The sequence below is a fragment of the Pleurodeles waltl genome, chromosome 8, assembly GCF_031143425.1.
Source record: "Pleurodeles waltl isolate 20211129_DDA chromosome 8, aPleWal1.hap1.20221129, whole genome shotgun sequence".
Classification (NCBI taxonomy): Eukaryota; Metazoa; Chordata; class Amphibia; order Caudata; family Salamandridae; genus Pleurodeles; species Pleurodeles waltl.
Genome location: NC_090447.1, coordinates 1,421,515,208 through 1,421,541,153, shown reverse-complemented (window position 1 = coordinate 1,421,541,153; position 25,946 = coordinate 1,421,515,208). Strand labels below are relative to the sequence as shown.

The window sequence follows — 25,946 nt, the reverse complement described above, 5'->3', positions numbered from 1 at the left end:
TTGTAGTAGATTTCCCACCACCACTGCTATTACTAGGGGCACTAGAGGTTGCAGTTGGGGTTGTGGTGGTGGGAGGTTTAGTGTTTTTCTTTGGACAAGTGGAATCCCTTGCCCAATGGCCTTTTACTTTACATAAATAACACCAAGGCTTTTTCTGATTGTTAGAAGAGGATTTGGACACACCACCCCCAGAGGATTTTTGTGGGCCTTATGAAGACTCAGAATGTTTTTTATCTTTGTCCCCACCCTTGTCAGAAAACTTACCATCCTTCTTGCCATCCTTGTCACCCCCTGTATGAACCTTTCTGTTCACTTTTGTTCTGACCAATCTGTCTGCCTTCTTTCCCACGTCTTGGGGAGAGGTCAGATCTGAGTCTACCAAGTACTGGTGCAACAAATCAGACACACAATTGTTCAAAATATGCTCTCTCAGGGTTAGATTATACAGGCTTTCATAGTCAGTCACCTTACTGCCATGTAACCAATCCTCCAAGGCCTTCACTGAACAGTCTACAAAGTCTTTCCAGTCTTGAGAGGACTCTTTTCTGGTGTCCCTGAACTTAATCCTGTATTGTTCAGTGGTTAAGCCAAATCCATACAAGAGTGCACCCTTCAAAACATTTTAGTTATTAGCATCACTTTCCCTAACCTTACCAGTGGAAGATAGTCACAAGATAGCAGCCCACTGCCTTGTAGGGACCAACTGTACCATACAGGCCCTCTCAAGTGCAGAAAACCACTTGTTAATTTCATCCCCCTCCTTGTAAGGGGGGGGCTATCTTATGCAGGTTTCTGGAATCTTGCTCTCTAACAGGATTAATATCAAAAACACTGCTGTTGCCACCATGGGGAACTAACCCCAACCTCTGCCTTTCTCTTTCCACATCCAGAGATTCCCTGTCTAAGGCCAGCTGCTGATGTTTAAGCTTCAGCCTGGCCCCTTCCAACCTCAGCTTTCTGAGTTCCCTTTCCATTTAGTTATCCTCAGGGTGGGAGGCTTGGGAATTGTGAGACACAGAAGATATGTGGGAATTGGCAGAGAGATACCTGTCCCTAACTGGCTAGACTCTAGTAACCTGGCCTTTAGGACTGAAAGGTGCCCTACTAGTATGTGACCCCCTCCCACTACCAGTGTCACTAGGTGGCCTGTTAGCTGGCAGGTCCTTGGAAGAACCCTCCCAAGCAACCTCAGGGGACTCCTCTGAGTCTGACTGGCTACCCCCCTCCTCTAACTCCTGATCCTGGGATGGGCCAGACTGGTTCTGGTCACTTTCTAGGAGAAGGCTGAGGAGAGGATCTTTTGTAGGATTCTTTCTAATTGCTAAACCTCTTTCAATGCAGAGACCCTCAAACTTCAACTTTTGAAAACTTTTAGAAGTTTTCAGGAACTTTTCAGAAACTTTTTAGAAGGTTTTAGAGAAGTAAAGTTAAACTGTTTAGGTCAATGTGTATATTCTGAAGTATTTGGTATATGTTTTTCTTATGAAAAGCACCAATGACAAAGTGGTAAAGCAGTTACAAGTACTTATCCCACCGCTGCACCACTAATGTAGGAGGCTGGCCCGGCTTATGGTAGGTACCTTGTGGTACTTACACCTTGTGCCAGGTCCAGTTATCCCTCATTAGTACATTAGAGGTGTTCCAGCAGCTTAGGCTGATAGAGGTAGCTAGAGCAGAGCAGCTTAGGTTGAACTAGGAGACATGCAAAGCTCCTACTATACCACTTATATCACTTAGCACTATATCATTAGAAAACACAATACTCAGAGTTACTAAAAATAAAGGTACTTTATTTTAGTGACAATATGCCAAAAGTATCTCAGAGGATATACTCCCTTAGGAGGTAAGTAATATACACAAAATATACACACAAACCAAAATCAGGTAAGTAAAAGACTTAGAAAAGTAGTGCAAACACTGTAGGACACAATAGAATGCAATAGGAGAAAATAGGCCTAGGGGCAACACAAACCATATACTCCAAAAGTGGAATGCGAACCACGAAGGGACCCCAGGCCTAGTGTAGTGTGTAGAAGGTCGCTGGGAGTGTAAGAAAACATTAAGGGTGTCCAAGATACCCCACCCCAAGACCCTGAAAAGTAGGAGTAAAGTTACCCTACTACCCCAGAAAGACAGTAAAGTCGAGATAGGGTATTCTGCAAGAACAACAACTGACTGCAAAGCACTGAAGATGGATTCCTGGACCTGAGGACCTGTAAAGGAAGGGGACCAAGTCCAAGAGTCACGCGAGTGTCCAGGAGGGGCAGGAGCCCACTAAACCCCAGATGAAGGTGCAAAAGTGCTGCCTCCGGGTGGAAGAAGCCAAAGATTCTGCAACAACGGAAGGTGCCAGGAACTTCTCCTTTGGTCAGAAGATGTCCCACGGCGTGCTGGAGGATGCAGAGTTGTTTCCACGCAGAAAGACCGCAAACAAGCCTTGCTAGCTGCAAGAGTCGCGGTTGAAGGTTTTGGGTGCTGCCAGGGCCCAGGAAGGACCAGGAGGTCGCCCCTTGGAGGAGGAGACAGAGGGGGCGCTCGGCAACACGGAGAGCCCACGCAGAAGCAGGCAGCACCAGCAGAAGCACCTGAACAGGCGTTCAGAAGATCTGAGCATGACGGTCGACTCAGCACAACAAAAGGGAGTCCCACGAAGTCTGAGTCTAACTCAGCGAGTTGGGCAATGCAGGACGGAGTGCTGGGGACCTGGGCTACGCTGTGCACGAAGGAAGTCTTGCAGGAGTGCACAGAAGCCCTAGCAACTGCAGTTCATGTAGTACACAGGATTATTGTCTGGCGTGGGGAGGCAAGCCCTTACCTCCACCAAATTTGGAAAGAAGGGCCACTGGATTGCCGGGGACACTTGGATCCAGCTCCTGTGTTCCAGGGACCACGCTCGTCAAGATGAGAGGGGACCCAGAGGACCGGTGATGCAGACGTTTGGTGCCAGCGTTGGCAGGGAAAAGATTCCGTCGACCCACAGGAGATTTCTTCTTCGCTTCCAGTGCAGGGTGAAGGCAGACAGTCCTCAGAGCATGCACCACCAGAAAACAGTCGAGAAAGCCGGCAGGATGAGGCGCTACAATGTTGTTGGTAGTCTTCTTGCTACTTTGTTGCAGTTTTGCAGGTGTCCTGGAGCAGTCAGCGGCCGATCCTTGGCAGAAGTCGAAGAGGGAAGTGCAGAGGAACTCTGGTGAGCTCTTTCATTCGTTATCTGATGAGATACCCACAGGTGAAACCCACAAAGGAGGATTAGCTACAGAGAAAGGTAAGCACCTATCAGGATGGGTGTCTGACGTCACCTGCTGGCACTGGCCACTCAGAGATGTCCATTGGGCCCTCACACCTTTGCATCCAAGATGGCAGAGGTCTGGGACACATTGGAGGAGCTCTGGGCACCTCCCCTGGGAGGTGCTGGTCAGGGGAGTGGTCACTCCCCTTTCCTTTGTCCAGTTTCACACCAGAGCAGGGCTGGGGGGATCCCCAAACAGGTGTAGACTGGCTTATGTAAGGAGGGCACCATCTGTGCCCTACAAAGCATTTCCAGAGGCCAGGAGGGGCTACTCCTCTCAGGTCCTTCAGACCTATTTCCAAAGGGAGAGGTTGTAACACCCTCTCTCAGAGGAAATCCTTTGTTCTGCCTTCCTGGGACTGGGCTGCCCAGGCCCCAGGGGGGTAGAAACCTATCTGAGGGTTAGCAGCAACGGTAGCTGCAGATAAAATCCCAGAAAGTTAGTTTGGCAGTACCTGGGCTCTATGCTGGAGACCCGGGGATGCATGGAATTGTCACCCCAATAGCAGAATGGTATTGGGGTGACAATTACATGATCCTAGACATGTTACATGGCCATGTTCAGAGTTACCATTGTGTTGTGACGCTACATGTAGATGTTGACCTATATGTAGTGCATATGTGTAATGGTGTCCCACACTCACAAAGTCCGGGGAATTTGCCCTGAAAAATGTGGGGGCACCTTGGCTAGTGCCAGGGTGCCCACACACTAAGTAACTTTGCATCTAACCTTCACCAAGTGAGGGTTAGACATATAGGTGACTTATACGTTACTTAAGTGCAGTGTAAAATGGCTGTGAAATAACGTGGACGTTATTTTACTCAGGCTGCAGTGGCAGTCCTGTGTAAGAATTGTCTGAGCTCTCTATGGATGGCATAGCCCATACGGATCTACTGGAACCCTAATACCCTGGGTGCCTAGGTACCATATCCTAGGGAATTATAAGGGTGTTCCAGTGTGCCAATCAGAATTGGTAAAATTAGTCACTAGGCTGCAGTGACAATTTTAAAAGCAGAGAGAGCATAAACACTGGGTTCTGATTAGCAGAGCGTCAGTGATACAGTTAGGCACCACACAGGGAACACATACAGGGCATACTTTATGAGCACTGGGGTCCTGGCTAGCAGGATCCCAGTGACACATGCAAAAACAAACATACATACAGTAAAAATGGGGGTAACATGCCAGGCAAGATGGTACTTTCCTACAATAGCTTATTGTCATTTTAACCAAAACTGTGTGTACTACTGTTTTAAATCAAAGTTCTATACTTTGCTGTGTGAAGTACCTTGCATTTTATGTACTTACCTCAAATCTTGAATCTTGTGGTTCTAAAATAAATTAAGAAAATATATTTTTCTATATAAAAACCTATACGCCTGGAGTTAAGTCTTTGAGTGTGTGTTCCTCATTTATTGCCTGTATGTGTACAACAAATGCTTAACACTATCCTCTGATAAGCCTACTGCTCAACCACACTACCACAAAATAGAGCATTAGTATTATCTAATTTTGCCACTATCAACCTCTAAGGGGAACCCTTGGATTCTGTGCACACTATCTTTCACTTTGAGATAGTATGTACAGAGCCAACTTCCTACACATGCGCTACAGTGTACACTCCTTCCTGAGGAGAAATAAGGTCCATAGTGCTTGTCTTCACGAAATGCCGATATCTGACAAGGAAGCTACATTTTTTTCCCAAAAAGTGGCAGGTCAGATGTTCTCATTCTCATACTGCTACTCCTACTCCTCCTATGCAAGGTGCATAACCATATGGGTGGCCCCGGGTTCCCGTTCACCCACGTGTACAGTGAAGTAGATGTCGAGGGTAGGTACATTCTTGTGGAGGGCATGTTGGATGGATCCCTCATCATTATCCTTAACACTTATACACCCAACACAGATGAACATTACTTTTATGCCAGAATACCAGAGATCTTGAGTGAGGGTGTGCATGGGCCTATTGTGTGGGCTAGAGATTATAACTGTATACTGAATGGGGAAATGGACCATCTCCCGCCGAGGCTGGGAACGAATCCTTTGATGGTGAAATCCCTCACCGAAGATATGAGTAATTTAGGATTATGGGATGGATGGAGGGAGCTGCATCCAGGGGGTAGGGAGTACACGTGCCACTACAAAACACATAACACTTATAGTCGGCTGGATCGGTTTCTTCTGGGCGGACTGAGTAGCACGCAGGTCTCAGATGTAACACACTTAGGTAGGTTCTTATCTGATCACACACCTGTGCTGATGCGCCTGCAGTGGGGGGCTGCTGCAGCTGGATCAGTACGTACCTGGTGCATGCCTGCGGAGTTCCTAACTGATGCAAGGTGTCGGGTCAAGGTTGGGGAGGCCATTAAAGACTATATAGACTTGAACTGGAACACAATGACGTTTAGGGGTATTGAGTGGGAGGCATTGAAGGCAGAAGTGCAGGGGGGTCTGCATAGGAACTGCATGCGGGGTACGTACACAAATGGAGCAGGAACTCACAAGTTTGGAGGCGAAGTTAGGGGCTCTGCAGCACCAATCACCAAATATGAGAATAGTTGAAAGGAAGGAACTCCGGTTGTACAAGGAGGTTAACAGTTGTTGGGTCACGCTGAGTAGCATCACACTCAGGACATATAGGCAGCGTCTACACAGGGAGAGGAATACATCTGGCAAGCTATTAGCGTGGATTCTGAAACGGGAGGTGGAGATGCCCCCCGCTGTGCACATTAGTAACACAAGTGGTGAGATGATCACTAAACGTATGGACATTGTAGGAAGTTGGCATTTTCCTACAGACATCCTTCGGGTGTTGATGGAGCACCTACAGAGGCTATCGAGAGGTGGTGTGCCACCTCCAGAAGAGGGTGTGGGGCGATTTCTGCAGCGGATGCGGCTCCCGCGTTTGGAGCAAGAGAGTAGGGATGTTTGGGAGGCTGCTCTTACTGTGGAGGAAGTGAGTGAGGCAATCAATGCGATGACCAAATCTAGATCTCCGGGGGGTGATGGTTTTCTGGTTGAGTTGTACCAGATGTTCTCCCTGCTCCTGTGGGAGAGGCTCCTGGCGGTGTTCAAGGAGGCCTAAGACCGAGGCATGTTGCCAGAAACCATGTGCCAGTGCATTGTGTGCTTGATGCTTAAGCCTGGGGGGATCCCGGGGACCCTTCTTCCTATCGCCCGCTTACCATGCTGAATGGTGATGTAAAGATATTGTGTAAGATTTTTGCTACTCGGCTTCGTGGGATGATTCGGAGTTTGGTGCACAAGGATCAATGCAGGTTTATTCCTGGGTGCAGCACGAACTATAACTTGCATCGCCTGGCACACGTTCTGCATGAAACTGAGGGTGAGGAGGATGAGCTGGCACTAGTGTCATTGGACCTAGAGAAGGCCTCTGACACTACTGAATGGGACTATCTCTTAGAGGTATTGCAGGGTATGGGTTTGGCCCAGGTTTTTGCGCATGGGTGAGGTTACTGTATACTGCCCCCTCTGTGCGGGTTCGGGTACGTGGTGAGCTATCGGACTCCTGGGAGATCGGCAGGGGTACTAGACAGGAATGCCCGCTCTCGTCAATTCTCGTTGCCCTAGCGGTAGAACCGCTGGTGATCTGGTTCCGAGATGAGCTAGGACCCTGGGGTATCCGGGTGGGCCAGACTACACAAATTGTTTCCCTATATGCAGGTATATCTTCAGGAAACTAGTGCTTCCGTGCCCTTGTTGCTACAGATTTTGGGTGAATTCGGAGTAGTCTCGGGTCTTAAGGTAAATAGGAAGAAGTCAATCCTGTTTCCCTTGGGGTCCCTTTACAATGTCCCAAATAATGATTTGCAGAGTGTGGGACTCAGGTGGGAGGTAGAGAGTTTCCGGTATCTTGGCATGTGGGTCACTCACAAGGAGGTGGCGCACAAAAAGCATAATGTAGAACGTGTGACTGCCGGCCTGGAGCGTTCGGTCTCATTCTGGAACAGATTACCTCTTTTCTGTAATAGGTAGGGCTGCAGTTGCAAAAATTGTGTTCCTGCTGCGGTGACTGTACCTGACTCAGAACTCCCGGTTTCCGCTGTTCGCTCAGCTTTTTGGGCGGCTGGATAGTTTGCTGATCTCTCTAGTCTGGGCCGGTCGACATAGTAGGGTGGCGCTGCCTGTACTGCAGAGGGATCTCAATGGGGGAGGGTTGGCGAACCCCAACATCAGACATTATTACTTCGTGGCGCACCTGCAGCATGCTGCGAAGTGGATGACCGAGTCTGACAATTGGAAAAAGAGATTGTTTGCAGGACTGCTGGACAGACGGAAGTTGGCGCATCTATTGATGGCGGGTGGTCGGTCTGAGTTGGTCGTTTCCTATCTGGTCAAGACCACAGCCTGGATCTGGGAGCATGCCATCAAGACTGTGCTCCGACTGGCGCCGTTTGACAGAGAGTGGAGGACATGGGACTTGCCACACTTTAGGGAAATGGAAAATCTGATGTCCATGGAGGGCTGGACATCGGGAGGCTGTGAAGTGGTTGGAGATCTATACCCTAAAGGAGAGTTCATTTCCTTTAATGAAGCTCAGGATATGTTCGGTCTGGGTCCTGGGCAGTTTTTACAACATACAAAAATGGAGAGTGTGGCTCGTGAGATTTGGTGTTGTTTTCCCAATGGCCCGCAGGCCTCGACGGGGCTGAATGAACTTATAAATTGGGGTGAGGATACACACCTGATCACCCGGTTCTACAAAGCCCTTCAGGATGATCACCCAAACGGGATGAGTGTGGCACGTAGGGTGTGGGAGCGTGAATTGGGTGAATGCATGGAGGACGCCGATTGGGATCCGGCATTATCACTGGTGTGCACGGTGTCGTGTAATAATAGATTCAAGTTCTTGCATTTCAACTTCGTGCAAAGGACATAACTCACACCTAGCTGACTAAACAGGATTGACCTGGGACGCAGGGCGGGGTGTCCTCAGTGTGGCGCTTTTAGTGCTTTCTTCCTACATTTGGCTTGGACCTGTAGGGTGGTATTTGAAATCTGGGAGGAAGTGGTAGGGAGAGTCGAGGAGGTCACAGAATTGGGTATGGAGGCAACGCCACTGCTATGTCTCTTGTGGGTAGTGCAGATCCCACGGGGCTGGAGTATCCCATACAAGCTTGCGCAGTTGGTGTTGGTTTTGGCCAGGCGCAGGGTAGCTATTGTTTGCATGAGTGCCCCGAGTCCTTCAATCCCCTGTTGGTTGCGAGACTTAATGGAATGGGGGGCAGTGATGAGGGTTCTTTAACAGATGTAGTTGACTGGGGCGCATTGTTGGAACGGTTCGCTGGATGGAGGACCCAAATTCTGCAGGAAGCACGGAGGATGAGGGGGGTGTAAGTACGCCTTGAACCAATTAGATATTTGACGGCCAACTATGGTGAGGACATGTTTCTACTGTATATAATCTGTGTAATGACTGGTCTCAGGTGGATGTTTAGCGGGGTGGGGGGCCCAGCGGGAACTTAGGTCGCAGTGGTTGCCATCGTCTCTTGGCATGGATTTATGTGAATGAGGCCATCTGGTACTGTAATATAATAATACTGCCATGTCTCGCAATAACCAGAACTGCACTGTATGTTTATTGTTATTATGTTTTTCAAACTCAATAAAAACAGAGTTATAAAAATAAAAACAAAAGAAATAAGGCACACACTCAATGACTAACTCCAGGACAATTGTTTTTATATAGCAAAAATATATTTTGTTACTTTATCACTAGAACCAGAAGGTCATTGTTGCAGGTAGGTACAGTTGTAAATAGGTATCAAGCATATGTATCAAATGTCCTTTGGTTTTTGCAGGTAAAGCAGTTTACAAATAAGTAACACTTTTCAATTTCAAAAGCTGACAGTGCAATTTCTTTTTATAGTAGTCAATAGAGTGCTAGGGGGAAAAAGTGTTAGCACGGTTAACAGTTAAGTACACGACTCACGATTCCAGTTTTCAGGGGTTAGGATATCTACAGATCAAAGTTTAGGCTGACCCCAAAACTGCACCACTAGCAACACGGGGCCGGCTGGGTGCAGAGGTCAAGGTTGGCGCTGGGTTTACAATGGAATCCTATGAGGACTGGGGGTGCTCTGTAGGAAGCAGATTGTAAGTGTTCCAGGACACAGGCCTGGGGGTTTTAGGTCAGCACCGAGATGGCCACAGATTCACACCAAACAAACACCCTCAGTGGCTATAGTCATGGTGACGGACGGGTTTTCAGACGGAAACCGGCAGGGGGACCGTTACCTCTAAGATCTAAATAAGGGCCTAAGTGTTGTAGCAACATGTGTTAACCTGTAAGCCCTAACCAATAACAGCTGAATTAGTCTTCAGAAAATAAAATCAGTTACTCAATTGTGTTTTGATTGTCTCTGAAATGCACTACACTGGGGTTTTTTAACCTCTTCACTTGTGTGGACCCCCACTTAAACATTACTGTAACCCAGGGACCCCTGTGAATCATTATTGGATTCCAGGGACCCCCCAACCTCAGCATTGTTGATGATCTGAACAACAAATAAATGCAAAAAATGCAGAAACAGGCCTTTGCCAAACAAATACACAAATGCTAAAAATATTTTATTTAATTCAATAATATTAAATAAAAAAAAGTTTTAAGGGGAAGGTTGGAGGTTTCTAAATCAAACTGAGGCCACTAATTGCCCATATCGTATTTTGTTTGATGAACTTGTACTGCTCCCATGAATCAATCTGAAGACACTCATTTTTTTAGCTTCCAGTTTCAAATTCCTTTACATTTATAGAACATTTTAACATTTTCAACATTACAATTTGCTTCTTCATTTATAAACACTTTACTAATGTTTTAATATTTATTCATTTTCTAAGCAGTCACAGATCCCCTGAGTAGGCTTCACGGACCCGCAGGGGTCCTCGGATTAAAGGTTAAGAACCACTGTACTACATCACCACCTTGTCTTCAGAAGGGAACATAGCCAGATCTTTGCATTGAAGTGAATACATACTTAAAACAGGTAAATGATTTTCTGGTCCAAGTAAAATAACTGTAGTAGCTATATGAACAAGATTCAATTAAATAAGTGTCATACCTTAGGTTCTTTTTGCTTCTTTTTTCTGTTTTTATTTCTAACTTTGATCTTGGTACCCTAAAGAGAAAAGGGAACACATTTTACGGACATCGGCACTTCATAAATAGCTCTTTTAGTGACTACTCTGGGGCTAACAAATAGATTGCAATAGCACAAGGATGCCAAATAAGATGCATTTCAAGGCAATGCATCTAAGACAGACATTTCTCACAAAACACATGGACACAAAGCAATACTGAAATAAAGCTACTTGAGATATTAAAATACTGCCACTTGGGATATAATCAGCAAGTTCTACATTTTGATGTTATCTAAATCTCGTTCCAAACAACTGCCTGAGCCCTAATAACCCATACCATTTATGTGAGCATTATACAGGACCACACTCAAGAATGGCACAGATGGTGGAAAATCCTGTAAGAGCTTCCTCAGTAGAAACCTCTGTTTTTCTAAATTGGATCATCACAGTGTTTATCAAGAAAAATACTATTATTACTTAGTGACAATGTCATTCTAACTTAGTTTAAAACTCAAATTCATAATAATCATTTGCTTTTATCTACTTAACTGTGTCAATTAAAGAAATAAATGTTTTAGAGAAACGCAGCAGAAACCTAAAACAACTTTTATGTTTCCAATACTAAGAGCAAATGAACATTTGAAATGATCACTTGCAAACAGACAGACAATCCTGCAGGGTTGTGGAATTTCTATAGCCCGATGCCTGGGACATATAGGTTGGAGTCAAGAACAACAGGTTTTCATGTTCATTTGGTCTTTGGGTCAAGTAGGCCCAACCCCTTGCAGCACACACCCTGTGGCTGCCAGTTTACAGTACCACATTATGGATCAGAGAAGGGCACTGTCTGCACTTAAGGTAATGTTTATGTTCATATGTTAATGCTGTTGAACTTGTATTTATGTTTCATTAATGCAAAGCCTTTATTATTGGGGTAGGCACTCAAATAAAATGCTGTAAGCTCGGACTGCACTACTGAGAGTGGTTCCAGCATAAAAAGGTGTAGACATGTTTGCAAAGTTTTACAATCAGATGCTACATATAATGCTCCCAGAATAGGTACTATTCATTTGAAGCATCATTTAGTAAAATGTGTTGATGTATGCTAGTATTTCCCAAAAACTATATATACTTTATTAGCGTAACCAAATTCAACAAGATTATGGGAAACATGAAAATAAACAAGCATTGGGAAAGTTAATAGGTCTGACATTGGTGGTCAGCCTTTTTGGTTTTGTCAATAAGTGCCTGTTGTGGCAGGGTTTTTTGTAAAGTGCTATTGTTGTGAGTTGCCAGGCCCTCACCATCATAACAAACATTGGTGAAAGGCAAAAATATTATTGATCTCAAAAAGCACTCATTGCCACAGTAGTTCCTGCCACTGAAAAAAAACTACTTTATGTGCCAATACACTCCCTGGGCAACAGGAGAATGCTGTCATTCACAGAGAATCCAGTTGAGAGAGAGAGAGAAAAACAAAAAGTCTTGGAAAACAATTAGGTGCCAATTCTTAAAGAAAATCACAAAAGTGCACCCATGGCACATGTCTTTGCATTAATGCAGATTTACAACTTTCATGAATTCCCAAGAATTTACAGACTAAGCTAAGATATCGTACTCCTCAAAAATATGCGTGAACTACATTTTATCACAACCAAATAAGCATGTGTAGATTTGTACATGTGAAAATCTGTTGAGCATTTACAGGTTTACGTACCCTCCAATCACCTCTTCCCAACCCTGGAAGAAGTTTTACCTCAGCCCACATCAGGAGTAAACTTCCAACCTGTCTCAGTATGGGGGAATATTAGAGGAGAGCTGGGGAAAACCTCTAAAACATGCAAGTTAGTAGGTTTGTACAGACTGGAAAGGACATCCTAACCCTGGAACTACTGCTTACCCCTATCTTGAGCCCCAGTATGTAAATCTGCTGAAAGGTGCAAAATAAGGGAACTGCTAGTATTCAACCCCTACAATACTATGAGCCCTGGCATAATAAGAGAGGCTATTATCTGAGCTCTTATATATTGCGATTGCTGCCATAATTCGTCGCACTACATGGCACCAATAGGACAAGCAGATTTTTTCACAGGACAAGTAGATTTATGAAGCAACCTGTCGAATGGACAAGTAGATATTCTATAAAATTCTACACCCCTGATCCTTTATTTATCATGACCATCTTTGACATTTGTCAGTAATAAATTCTAAAGATAATGTAAGAATAAACCAGTTTGTTTTGTTTGTAAATATACCATCATGTAAACAGAGGTTGGCAACACAAGTGATTGAAGTAGCTTGTGCAGATCACTGCTCATCATGTTACAGATAGAACACTTTGAATACAATGCCTACAGTACATTAACGATAATCACTTGATTGCTTACTAATGACTCTGCTGCTGGTTTCTTTTAAATGAATTGTAACAGTGGATCTTTTCTTCTATCACTACCATCACGTTGTAATATCGTCATTACATTTTTAATTATTAAATCAACACTTTACAGCACGAAACACCAGTCATGGTTTAAGGTATCGAAGATGTACTGCATGGTTTCTGAGGTAGGAAAATAATCTGCCCAGACAGGAAAGTAAAAAATGAACGCTGAAATTAAATTAAGGTAAAATAGTGACTAAACCCTTGCAGATACTTAAGACTATTTGCACATATACTAATGAGAGGCAAATTCCCCAAAGCTCACCACCACTTTTAATAAATTGTTAACCGTACAATGTTCATATTTACAATGTGTCGCGCCACCTCCAGGTATATTAACTTAATTGTAACAAGAACATGGCCATGTTATGTTATAAGGATTTGTGTGGCACGTTAATCATCTGGAAGGGTATCAACGCACTCTAGAAGGTGCAAACAGAGTTGTCAGACGAGCCGGATCGAGAAGTCAGGTTTTCTGTTTTCTAATCTGAGGACACAGCTGGCTGCTCTGATGGGGAGTGGGAGCTCATTCCAGGTCTTGGGACTAAATGAGACAAGGAGCGTCCAACTGCTTTAGTGTGCAGTTTGCAGGGTATGTGGCCCTAGACTAAGCTCGCTGATCTAAAGTTTGTGGATGGGATTTGGAAGTGGATGCAGTCGTTGAGTTAAGCTGGGTCTAGGTTGTGTAGTGCTTTTCATGAAAGGGTGAGGCATTTGGAGATTGCCGTTTTTGGTTAGGGAGCCAGTGGAGGTCCTTCAGGTGCTTGAAAAGGTACGCTGACAGAGGTAGATTGTGTATAAGCCTGATAGCTACAATTTGCACAACTAGAAGTCTCTTAGTGAACCTGGTGGAGATGACAAGATACAGTGTGCTGCCGTAGTCTGCAGGTGATGAGGGCTTGAGGCAACATTCTGTGGGTGTCCAAAGGGAACCAACTGAAAATGTTCCTGAAGTAGTTTGAGGATATAGAAACACTTTGCTGCTACCCTGTTGACTTGGCTGCCAATGGAGATCTCGCTGTTGATTAGGATGCCCAGGTTCCTGATGGTGTTAGTGTGAACGGGAGCAGGATTTAGTTTGAAGGCCATCAGGCTGGGGACCACAGAAAGGTGTGTTTGCCAAACAATACCCCTTCAGTTTTTTCACCTGAGCTTGAAGCACTTCCTGCTCATCCAGTCTGCTATGTCACACATGCAGATGGATTGTGTGAGAGGTGTAACTTCTGAGAGGGAGAGGATCAGTTGTATGTCACCTGCATAGGATATCACTCTGAAGGTGTGGGGCTGGACAATGATAGTGCGGGGTCATGTAGATGATAAACAGGGGGAAAGGCTAAGGGAGGAATACTGTGGTACGACACAGATCGGTTACCTTGGTCTCGTCTGACAAGAAGGTGGTGTGGCTGACTAGCTGGGAGCCTCCGCTGAGGAAGACTCAGGTCCACTGTACGGCAGGGCCTTCAATTCCAGCCTCGTGGACCATTTGGATAAGGATGGCATGGGAGACTGGGTTAAAGGCTGCTGCGAGTTCCAGTAGAACAGGGCTGATGTACATCCTCTGTCGGTGATGAGATGAATGACATTCGTGGTGGCGATAAGTGATGTCTCAGTCCTGTGGTTTGCTCTGAAGCCCGATTGAGAAGGGTCAATGGGGAAGAAGATCTCAAGGTTGAGGATAAGCAGTATCTCTACATGTAGTAGGTCTACAGAATAGCAGAGATGAAGTCCAGAGGGCCTGAAAGGGCACAGTACCCCCGCCTTCTAGGCCTGGCTATCCAGATAATAGTGCTTCATGAACATGTGAACTGATGTCCATGTTGCAGCCTGGCAGATATCAGAGACAGGCACTCTACAGCCCAGTGTGGTTGTAGCAGCCTTGGCTCTGGTGGAGTAAACCCATAGGCCTTCCAAACTTTGTTTCTTGTCTAATCTGTAGCACATCTTTATACAAAGGGCAGTCCATCAGGAGATGGTCAGTTTCTTTGTTTAAGAGAACACAGCAAAGAGCTAATTGTTCACCTAATGGTGCCCAACCTGATCAATGTAAAATCCCAAAGCTCTCCTAGGTTCTAAGTGATGGAGTCTTTCTTTCTCCTTGGATGTATGAAGTGGGGCAAAGAATACCAGCAGGATTAAAGTCTGCCTTATGTGGAAAGGTGTGACAACCTTTGAGGGGAATGCCATGTTAGTTCTTACCACTAGCTTATCTGGGAAGAAGGTGGGGTAGGGTTGCTGAACAAAGAGTGCATGTAGCTCACTCCTGTGATGAGCTGACGTGATCGCTATGCGGAACACTGTCTTCAAGGTTAGTAACCTTAGAGGGCAATTCTGTCTTGGGTCGATTGGGATGCACATCAGAAATGGGGAACAAAATTCAGATCCTGTCAAGGCGTCACCTAAGGTTTTGGCAGAAGCATGTAGGTCAGCCCATTTAGAAAACAGATCACAACAGGGGATTTCAATAGAGATAACCGTATGAAGGCTGATAAATTCAACAAAGAACCTTTACCTGTGGCCACAGCAAGGCTTTGCTGGGCTAATGAAAGAGAAAAGAAGACTGCCAGATAACTGGGATTGGGGAGGCTGGATATACCTAGAAGAACACCATACAACAAACTTCTCCAGCATTCAACATAGATGGTTTTGGTAGAAGGACGCCTAGCTGCCAGAATGATGTATTCTTAGAAGGGAGATCAAAAGCAGTCAACTGTCAGCACTTAATCTACGAGCACAGAGATGTAAGTTGCATAGGCTCTGCGGCAGGACCCTGCCCTGCTGCCGAAGAGGCAGCTGGATCAGAGAACAGATGCTCATGGGCAGACGTTCAGGATACCAGATCTTCCTGGCCCAACTCGGAACCACTAGGATGACTTGGACCCTCTTGTTCCTGAGCTTCTTCAGAACTGTGGGCAGGAATGATAGAGGTGGGAAGGCATAGATGAGTCCCGAGCTCCAGTCTACCCGAATGGTATTTCCAAGGAAGGATAGCCTTGGGAACTACAATATGGAGACGTTTGGACAACGTACGTTCCTGCTGTGATGAAAAGATCAAGCCAGGGTTCTCTCCATTGCCAAAAGACTCCCTGCACCACCTCTGAGTAGAGTCACCATTTATGATCCACTAGATAACATCAGCTGATTTTGTCCACTCTAGTTTTTAAAGATCAGGGAGATGCCCTAGATGCAGAGGCATAGACTCACCTGGCACAGGGCCCATGACCCCATTCCACCAGCTTGTTGCAGTACCACAATTGGTGGTGTTATCTGTAAAGAACTGCACATGTACCCCTTGATGAATGAAAGAAAAGCTTTTAGAGCCAAGCGAATTACTTGCAATCCCAACAGATTGATGTGAAGGCATATGTTTGCAGAGACCAGAGTCCACTGATCTCCACCTCTCCCAGATGACATCCGCAGCCCAGCAATGTTGCATACATCACGACCATTACCGCTGCGTGGGGCAGGGAGAGGGGTCTGTCACTAGTTCAGCAGCAGTCACCACTGCAAATCTTTTGCCGTCTCCTCCAACACCTGGATGGAATTTGAGAAGTTCCCTTAGTGTAGAGCCCGAATGACACCTACTGTGGTCCACTAGGGGGATGCGGGACGCCAAGCCTCAGAGCCATTCTCACCAAGACACAGGTAAAAGGTTGAAACAATGTATCATAGTCTGCATGTCCTGAACTTGTTGAGTTGCAGGGAAAGCTCACAACACAACTGTATCCAGAGTGGCTCCAATCAAAGAGAGACTCTGTGAAGGAGTCATGTGTGATTCTGGCACATTGATGGAAAATCCAAGAGATGTTAAGAGGTTGGCTCTCATGTGGAGGTGAATGACAACTGCCTGAGGGGAGCCAGCCTTCAGCAAGCTGTTGTCAAGGTATCGGAAGACTTGTATTCCCAACCTCCAAAGATAGGAAGTTACCACCACCACCATCTTTTTCACGAACTCCGAAGGTGCACTTGTAAAACTAAAGGGAAACAGAGAACTAAAAATACTTATGGCCCACGTGAAACCAAAGGTTACACCTATGGTACTGAAGAATAGGGACGTGAAAATAAGCTTCCTGCAAAGCCAACACCATTATACAGTTGCCTGGATCTAGGGCTGGCAGGACTTGGGCCACAGCGAGCAGATTGAATGTTCAGTTCAGGTGAAGATCTAAAATAATACAAAGTCCTCCCTCCTTCTTCGACACCAGAAAGTAACAGGACTAGCACTGAATCCCGACCTCGGATGCAGGCACCAAGTATTGCTCTATCAAAAAAGTCAGTAGTGACCAGGCCTGAGTGAATGATATACTTCTCTGCCTTGTGATCATGCTGTATAATTTGTAGGAGATAGGTTCAAAGATCATCCAGTACTGCGGGCATGATGGCGCTCACCATGTCCCACAACACATGTGATTAGAGCCCCAGAGACAATTTGTATTCACAGGCCTCAGGGCAAGGCTGGCAGAGGAGAAAATCTGGTTTCTGAATGCCTCTCTACATTTGGACACCGCCTAAACAGGATAGTGGTAAACGCATTAGCGTTTAGCCTGTCAGTGAAGGCTTCAACTACTAGACTTCTCTGGTGTTGGGATCTGGAGGAGAAAGGATGGGTCCCCTGGAACCAGACTGTGTCATCTGGCAATTTGTCTATTGACAGGTGTGCAAGATTCTGGTTTTGCCCAGGTGCCACACAAATGTTTGTGACTGCTTCACTGACTGGGGTGAAAGGCTCTACAGAAGTCAGCCCTGGTTACAGGATCATGGTAAGGACTTTTTTTTTTTTTGTTTTTACCTCCAATGAAGGTACCTGGAGGTCAGAGACTCCTACTGCACCCCTGATGACTATAGTGAAAAATCGCAAATCCTCTGTGGAGGAACCAGGTAGTGAGATAAGGCCAATGTCGGGAAAAGCATCCAGGCACTGATCTCCTGGATGTCCAAAAATAAATCCTCATCCTAAATTTGTAATTTGTCATGGCCCTAATCATTGTTGTTTGGCTCTGGGTCTGAAAAGTGTTGCGACAATGGATTTATTCCTTCTGAGTCTAATTGGGTTTGAGGTGGAGATGGGTGCAACTTCGGCCGAAGTCATGTTGGACTTGGTTCAGAGTCTAATAGGACTATGGGATCTTCCTCGAACATCATCAGTGTCGGTGTTGACAGATGAGGGCTGGTGCAGGTCTCAATGTAGTATGAGCAGTCAGGGGAGGCACCAGCCCTGTAGTAGAGGACGGACCTAGACTGGGGTCAAGAGGCACAGATGGTGTCAGGGACGGATCGATTGACTGTAACCTGGCAGAAGGCCTCATTGGATCCGTGGGGCCCAAGAGCGCAGTGGAGCAATACAGTATGGTACCAAAAATGTGCAACTGAGCTGCTTTGGCGTCACCAATGGCCCTGGGAACTCAGGTTGAAAGGTGACTAGCTCGGGAACCGGTTCTGTAATGGGTGGTCAAGATCGACACTGAGTGGTACCCTGACATCCACACAACTTCTCAACATCAGTGGAGGGAAGGGGGGGGAGATCATACTTTGACTCCTTATGTTTTTCTTTGACTCTAATTTACTGAAGACTTGGAGTGGGATGACACTATCTCTCAGGAATGGCTTCGGGAGTTAGAAGGTATCCTCAGCTTCGAACAGGACTGAGCAAAGTGGATCAGCAATGTAGAGCTTAGCTTTGTGGTCCCAGATGAACTTTTGATTCATCTGAGCACAGGTGCCGCATGATTTGAAGTCATGCAAGGTGTTCAAACACCAGAGACAGACCTTGTGGGGACAGTCACTGACACCTGCTTGTGGAAATCCTCACAGGGTTTAAAGCCTATCATTTTGAGGGATGACATTGTCCCTTGCAAAGAGGAAAATTATGAGAGAAAGTATTCTGTCAGCTGACTGAACCCGAAGAAGCAAGCTCCAGATCCACTTCGCAAGGTGGGGAAAGAAAGGAACTGATGTTGATGCTGGGTGGTGGTGGTTACATGTGGCCCTAATGTCACTTCCGGGAGGCTCACAATGCTACCTACCTTCATGCATTGGAATTGTTGAGAAAAATCTTCGGATTCAGGCTGGGGGTTTTCACAAAGTGAGGAATCAGCAATTAGAAGTAGCCACCAGAACTACAAATTCAAACCAGTTCTCACTATGCCCGACCTATCTGCAAAGATGTTCAACAATAAAAATAAAAAAAAGAAAGATCTTTGTACAAAATTATAGTAACCTTTAGCATGGAAACACAAAACAAGAGTTCTGTTTCAGTAATTTGAAAATGTCTCCAAAAGCATACCATTGTAAATGGTATGTCAATATCTTTCTTCAAAGTACGTCATCATTTTCATTCAAACCTAATTCTCAACCCATCTTCTGTGGTTTATGATTGATGAGTATTCGATCATCTGCCTTGCGTGCGCTTTAAATGGTGGGACTAAAAACTAGCTACCATTAAGCCATTAATGAGTTAAAGGCTGTTCAGACTATATGAACATCAATTTTCAACAGAGCCTCAAAGGTTTTCTATATGATACCACAGCCAGCAAACCTTTTCTATATCATACAAGTGGTGGTCTGGAAACTAACCTTTGGCTCGGATGGCAATTTATTTTTAATTACTTGTTTTCATGATCTCTGTGTTTGAAAAAAAGAAGATAAGCAAATATTTGTATTCTTTTGACATAGGAAAGTTATTGATCCACTTACTGTGAGTGCTTTGATCACATACGTTTTTTGGTTGAAATATTTACCTATCTTTGTGATCATATTAATCGGAAACAAAGCAGTTTCTGTAACAGGACTGAAGTGATTTTCTGTAATTTTATTATAAAGGCCGTGGGTGATCTGCTAAATTAGGGCCCTTATCCCAGCTGTCAAATGTAATTTCAAAAATGTAATACCAAGAGACACAACAATGGAAAGCAGGAGCTTTTTTTTTTTAAACATTGATTACTACTAGGTGTAGGAGGAATATTCTGTTCTGCCTGTGGAATTGGTGGAATTTTGACAACTTTGTGCCCCAACAAAAATGCTGCCAACTGCCACATGGAGGAATTTATTCTCGTATGTGGCTCCAGATCAGTAGGTTGGCGAGCGTGAGTGAGATTTGGGGCCCCCTTGTGCAACTTCTGGTCACTACAAGGACATCCGGTGAGATTATTGTAACACGGGCAGTCACAACTGTTCAAGGTCAGAAGACTGCTGCCCAAGTAGAAAATCTACTTGAGCGACAGGAAAATAAATTTAAGTAGCTTAGCCCTCTGATGCACCACCTCGTAATGTTCGCACTGATTTTTCAGCGTGGAGTGTGCTACTGGTGCTAAATAACAGCAGGAGAAGTGTGACATGCCTGTTTCCACCTGCTGGCGGAACTCCACTGAATCTTGCAGTTTTTATTTAATTCCCTGGAATTCTGCAGTCAAGCTCCCCCAAGTTCCGCCCACCCCTAATTACTGCCACACATTTAATATAGTAGCAAGTATCTGGTGGCTCCAGGATCAAATCAAAGGAAACAATGGAAGTTAACCAGAAAAGAGACATGGCTTATGGGCATAACCATAGTTACGAATATACAACAAGAATTTCATTTAACTTATAATTTAGTCTATAAACTGAAATTATGTGATTCCCTATTCTGTACATATACCAAAAAGCGTGAATTCTTCCAACATTGCTGTACATTTTATACGTTTAATGGGAGTGGCTAAAATTATTTCTAAGAAAATAAGTTAGTCACTCTTGTTTGGGTTAGGCAATAAACACTTATGGCATGCCTGCTTTGGAATTTGAAATGCTTAATTTTTCTTTAACATATTTCAAGCTAAATTTAGCTATACTAGAGTTCCTGTTGGTCATTTAACACTCACATATTACGTAACGGTTGTTTGGTTTAGTTATATCACTCAATATTTCATATCTGTAGTAAAAACTGCAGCATTTTTCGTTTTTCAAAGGAAGTAGACAAAATCTATCTAACCATAGTTTTCTACTTGATTCAAGTTGTAACCTGATTATTATCCTTTATTATGGATACAAAAGGGAATACATTTATAGACTGTGCATTGATTCACCTGAAAACAAGCACTGCCATTATTTCCTTAGTCAGTATTTACATAAATGTGGCACAAGCAGCTGGAAAGCCAAAAGTGGTTAATTATAGGTGTGTAAGGGAAAGGAGTACAATTGCAGTAGAGTAGCCACTGACGCAGGTCTTTCACAATCTACTTCAACACCCGGATGGACTCCGACTTCAGATTCCACTGCAGAGCCCACATGTGCCATTTGGCATGCTCCATGAGTAGGATTTCTGTGCCCAAGAGGTCCAGAAGCCTCACAGCTGCTCTCACCCAGACCCGGGTGAAGTGTAAAAAAGAAATTGGGCTCATAGACCCAATGTCCTGGACTCACTGAGGAGGAAGAAAAGCTCTGAAATGCACCATGTCCAGGACAATAATGGGCAAGTGTAACTTTGGCACGTTGATGGAAAAGCACAATGGTCTCAACATACCAGCCGTTGTCAGTGGTGTCCTATGATTGCTTGAGGTGATGCCTTCAAGTAGCCCGTCGTCGAGGTAAGGGAAGACTGGTATTCCCAACCTCTGCAGATGTGCTATGACCACCACCCTTTCCTTTGTTAACACCTGAAAACTGAAGTTGAATATGCTCCTGATCTACCTGAAAGCGCAGGTAACACCTGTGGGATTGCAGAACAAGGATGTGAAAATAGCTGGACTGAAAATCGCCACCATCCAGTCTCCTGGGTCCAGGTCAGACAAAACTTGGGCCAGGGTCAGCATCTTGAACTTTTCCTTCCAGAAGATGTTCAGAGGGCATAGATCTAGAATGGGATGAAGGATTCTGTCCTTTTTCATCACCATGAAATAATGGGAGTAACAGCCAGTCCACCCAGCACCCTCTCCATTGCTCCACTGGCCAAGAACCTTTGAACGTTGCTGCAGAGTATGGATAAGTGGTCCTTCAGGAGATGCTGTGGTACAGGTGGCATGTCCAGGGGATATGACAGGAAGAGGTAACCATGTTCCATGATCTGAAGCATCCTTTGGTCTATGTAATGCTCCTCCATCTGGGGAGGTAGAATGTGATAAATCATTCTATCATGTGATCCTGAGCTGCAGAAGATGAATTAAAGCGGTTATGACTCAGCTGCGGAAAGGGGGCGGAACTCCACCCGAAAGGACTGGGTGGACTGTTGCTGCCAACAAAAGAGACATTCAAGAGGTGATGCTGCACCGTGGGTCACAACCAGATACCCTGAGCGAAGCATGCTTGCGGAGAAGGATGCTGGTGTTAATCCCTCTTGCGGCAGTATCTTAGCATTGCTGATATTTTTGCCATCAGCAACTAGCCCCTGTCCCTATTTCCTCTGGGCCTAAGGGAGGTACTTCAGCAGCTCCTCCATTTCCTCCCAATGGTACTGGTTGTACCAAGAGGGGAGACACTTGGCAATGCATTCATGGGTGTCTGCTTTAGGCACTACAAGCCTCCCCGTTGCTTCAATTTGCTTGGACTCATTTTAAGATGCTGGAGCATCCACTGATGCTTGTGTGGATACCCTCCCATGGGTGGTGTGCACAACCAAATAGTCATGAATATACTCAGGGTCTCACAGATATGTGCAGGCTCAGCGGTGCCACTCTGTACTTTTTTCCAACCCAGAGGGTGACCACTTTGGACTTTATACATCCTCTAAAGTGGTTTATAGTTCAACTGAGCATTCCCTTCAGCATGGGAGGGTAATGCACATTGGCTCTGTTTTAGAGAGGGTCTCAACTCAGGAGTAATTTTCCTCCTACACTGTGTGCATCTTCACTTGATGGTGTTAAGCAGCCCATTGTATTAGCACATGGTAGGCAGTAGTATTTGTCTGGATGTGATGCCTTAGAATGGTAGGTTTTAAATTTGGGATCCACTATATAGTCCTTCTGGGCCTGAAGTGTTCACCAGAAGTGTCTTGTGGGGCTACAAGAGTGGTCTGTGACAGAGGAGTGTAGACTGAGACTAGTGCGGACATATGAAAATGCAGAAGGGGAGCGTGGGGATAGAGGTGGTGGAGGTTTTTTAAGTGAGGGTGGGAATAGAGGTGAACTAGTGGCTGAGTCCCTGATCCTTTCAGGTATAGGTAAATTGAAGGGTCAATGCCTGGCTCATCTTTGAAGGCCAGTCTGTGTGTCTTTGGGATCCAGGTAACTCCTAGGGGTGGGGCTTGACAAGACTATTCCTGACATCCAGATGAATAAACAGTTTCCTCTGCTTTGTATCTAGAACCCTAGTCAGTTTTTTGAAGTCCAGCTCCTTGGTGGTTTCTGAATTCAGTATGGAGGGTGACTTCGGTGTTGCTTTCAATGCCGGTGGCGGCACAGCTTTGAGCATCAATTTCACTTCAAGTGCAGCTTTTCAGGGCCTCAACATAAAGACCGCATTGAAGCGTGGCATGGTTCAGTACCTGTGAATGGAGATTTTGCTGACTTTGGCCCAGTCTCTCAAGTTTTCTTCTGTTTTCAGCTCAGTGCCAGACTCCTGCAGGAGCAGTGCTCTGCCCCCGTCAGAGGATGTTTCGGGCCTCAAGACTGACCTTCTGCTGCATGTGGCGCAGATGAAGCACAGGAAGCTGACTTGGTCTACAAGTCCTGGGAGCAGGCATTTGTTTTGCCACAGACTCAAGAACTCCTCCTCCTCGGACATGGAAACCTCCTAGAAGGCGGTCTCTGGCCTCTCTCTTTCTTGCCTGCTGCAATGCTGGGGCGCCGACTTCTTCCTCAGCCCCCAAAAATTCAGACGTCTCCAATGACACCTGTTCCTGCATTTTATGATAAGCCCACCCCTCTATTCCTCCACTACCAAAAGGTCTTTTTCAAGTGAAAGCACAGCACACATTGCAGAAGATCTCCTTGTTGTTTCGTGAGAGGCACAGTTTACAGATACTGGTTCTGGTTTTTCCATACCCTTGCACTTAGTGCATTCTCCAAAGGACGAAAAAGAAGATTTAAAGTTCATCAAAGGCTGAGTCTCAAAGATGGAATCTCTCAGCAGTGCAATAATGTAATTTTCGTTGCAGGGTTCGAAGGCAGAGTAGCTGGTAGCAAAAAAAACGGTGTGGAACACGTCATTCTTGGAGCAGCATTCCTGAAAGTGTGACCCTGATGGTAGAAAAAAAAAAAACAATCTGAGATGAAGCCAGTGTGCTGGAATTGTGCAATGTAGACCAAGGGTAGAGTCACAAAAGTCTTGTGACTCAATCATATTCAAACATAAAAAGTTTCAAATGTCAGGCCCAACAGTAGAAGGCAGGAGTATGAAGAACAAGTGTCTACAGCCATAAATGTTATGGATACATAGGCACAAGTTTCCCAAAAAAGGTGAAATATTTTCCAACTGAACATGTTTTTAAAATAAAAAAAGCTATGTGTTCAAATGCACAATTCTGCATAATTTACTCTGATTTTTTTACATAGTGGAAAAACTGCACGTGTACATATTCTAAAGGAGAATATGTATCAAAGTCATTGACTGTAGCATATTTCCTCTGCTCTTGGGATTCTTGGTGAAGCCCACAATAATGAAACAAAATCCAAATGTAGGCATCAATTAGTAACTGTAGATGTCAAACTTAAAAGATCCTATCTGAAAGAGATATGTCCCAGCAGGCCCTCCATCCTCACAGACACTAGGGGGATTGCTAAGTTGGGGGAGGGTAGACATCTGATTTCCCTGTTTTATAAGGCTTTCCATGAGGATCAGACAAAGCAGTAATATCGAGCGGGTGGCCTGGGAGGTAGACCTTTAGTGGACTCGGACTGGGAGCATGCTTGTGGTTTAGTGAAATCAGGATCCTGCAACAAGAGATTCACTTCAACTTCATACATCGCGCATATACAACAGCGGCTAAAATTAACCAGATTGACCCGAACAGGAAGGCGAGATGTGCCCGTTGCTAGGTGGAGGGAGCCACTTTCTTCCATTTGGCGTGGTCATGTGAGGAGGTTTCTGAGTTCTGGGAAATGATTAAACCTTGCATTACTTGGGGGAGGAGCCAAGATGGCGCCGTAGTCGGACGCGTCTTGCGGAGCTCCGAGACGGCCTCCAGGAAAAGAGATCCTACATGCAGTAATCGCCCCTCAGGGACCGCCCGCGGAGAAAAGAAGAGTCCCTGTACCCCCCAGTTCCCACAGATCCTGAGAGAACGGCCACGAAACGGATAACGGCCCTCGGAAGGGAACGAGGGGAAGACAGACTGGGACTGACAGGGCTGAATAAAAGCGGCCCGTAGAAGGAAGAAATAGCAGAGAGGAGAAAGTAGAGAGAAGGTGTACTGAAGGCCCTGAGGTCAGGATCCCGAAGAAACCCACCGAGACGCCAACGCCTAGAAAGGGATTAGAAAGCGGCACGAAGACCGTTGAATGATCGGAGGCTGCCTGAAGGTGAGATCCGAAAGCAGCGCTAAGCGGGGCGCGGACACTGACACAGGCGGCGGGGAGGAAGAGAAGCAAAACTGACGGGAGATCCAAGCCCCCGAACCTGAGATTCCCCCTGAGACGCCCCCAATGGGAGAGGGTCTAGGAAGGGGCTCGAAGACCCTTGAGTGCTCCGCAGTGGCCTAAAAGTGAGTTCACCAAGGCAGGCCCAGCCAAGACGCGGATATCGGCATCGGGATTAGGGAGGAGCCCTAGAATCGAAGAAGACCCCAGGACGAGGGAACAAATGAGAAGCCCTTGAAGTAAGAAGCGTTGATCGGAATTGGTCCCCAGGGGCCCCCCCTAGACCAGTGATAGCCCGTTTTCTCAATTACCAGGACAGAGACACAATTTTAACGGAGGCCAGAAAGTTGGGAGAAATAAGGCACGAAAACTCGAAGATATTAGTTTTCCCGGACTATACTAGAGAAGTACAAAGACAAAGGCGTGCCTTTGACGTAGTCAAGGCCAGGCTACGTGGCCTCCAGCTCAGATATATGCTCCTCTTCCCGGCAAAACTAAAGGTCATGTTCCAAGGGAAAACTTTCTTTTTTCAGTCCACAGAAGACGCCTGGGACTGGATTGAGGAACGACCCAGGCTCAGGAAAGATGAAACTGCTGAATCCAACAGGACACCTAAAGGAACTGAGGGAACGAGACCAA

The 25,946-nt window shown here is 45.6% G+C and overlaps 1 protein-coding gene across 4 annotated transcripts in view; it reads right to left on the bottom strand.

The window, feature by feature from the left end:
• The window catches only part of LOC138248711 (E3 ubiquitin-protein ligase TTC3-like), a 1,399,506-nt gene that overhangs the window by 717,747 nt on the left and 655,813 nt on the right, over positions 1-25,946 (bottom strand). For all 4 annotated transcript variants that reach the window (XM_069202543.1, XM_069202544.1, XM_069202547.1 and 1 more), the window contains exon 30: positions 10,373-10,429. In XM_069202543.1, coding sequence (XP_069058644.1) covers positions 10,373-10,429 — 57 coding nt within the window. The remainder of the gene's footprint in view (positions 1-10,372; positions 10,430-25,946) is intronic.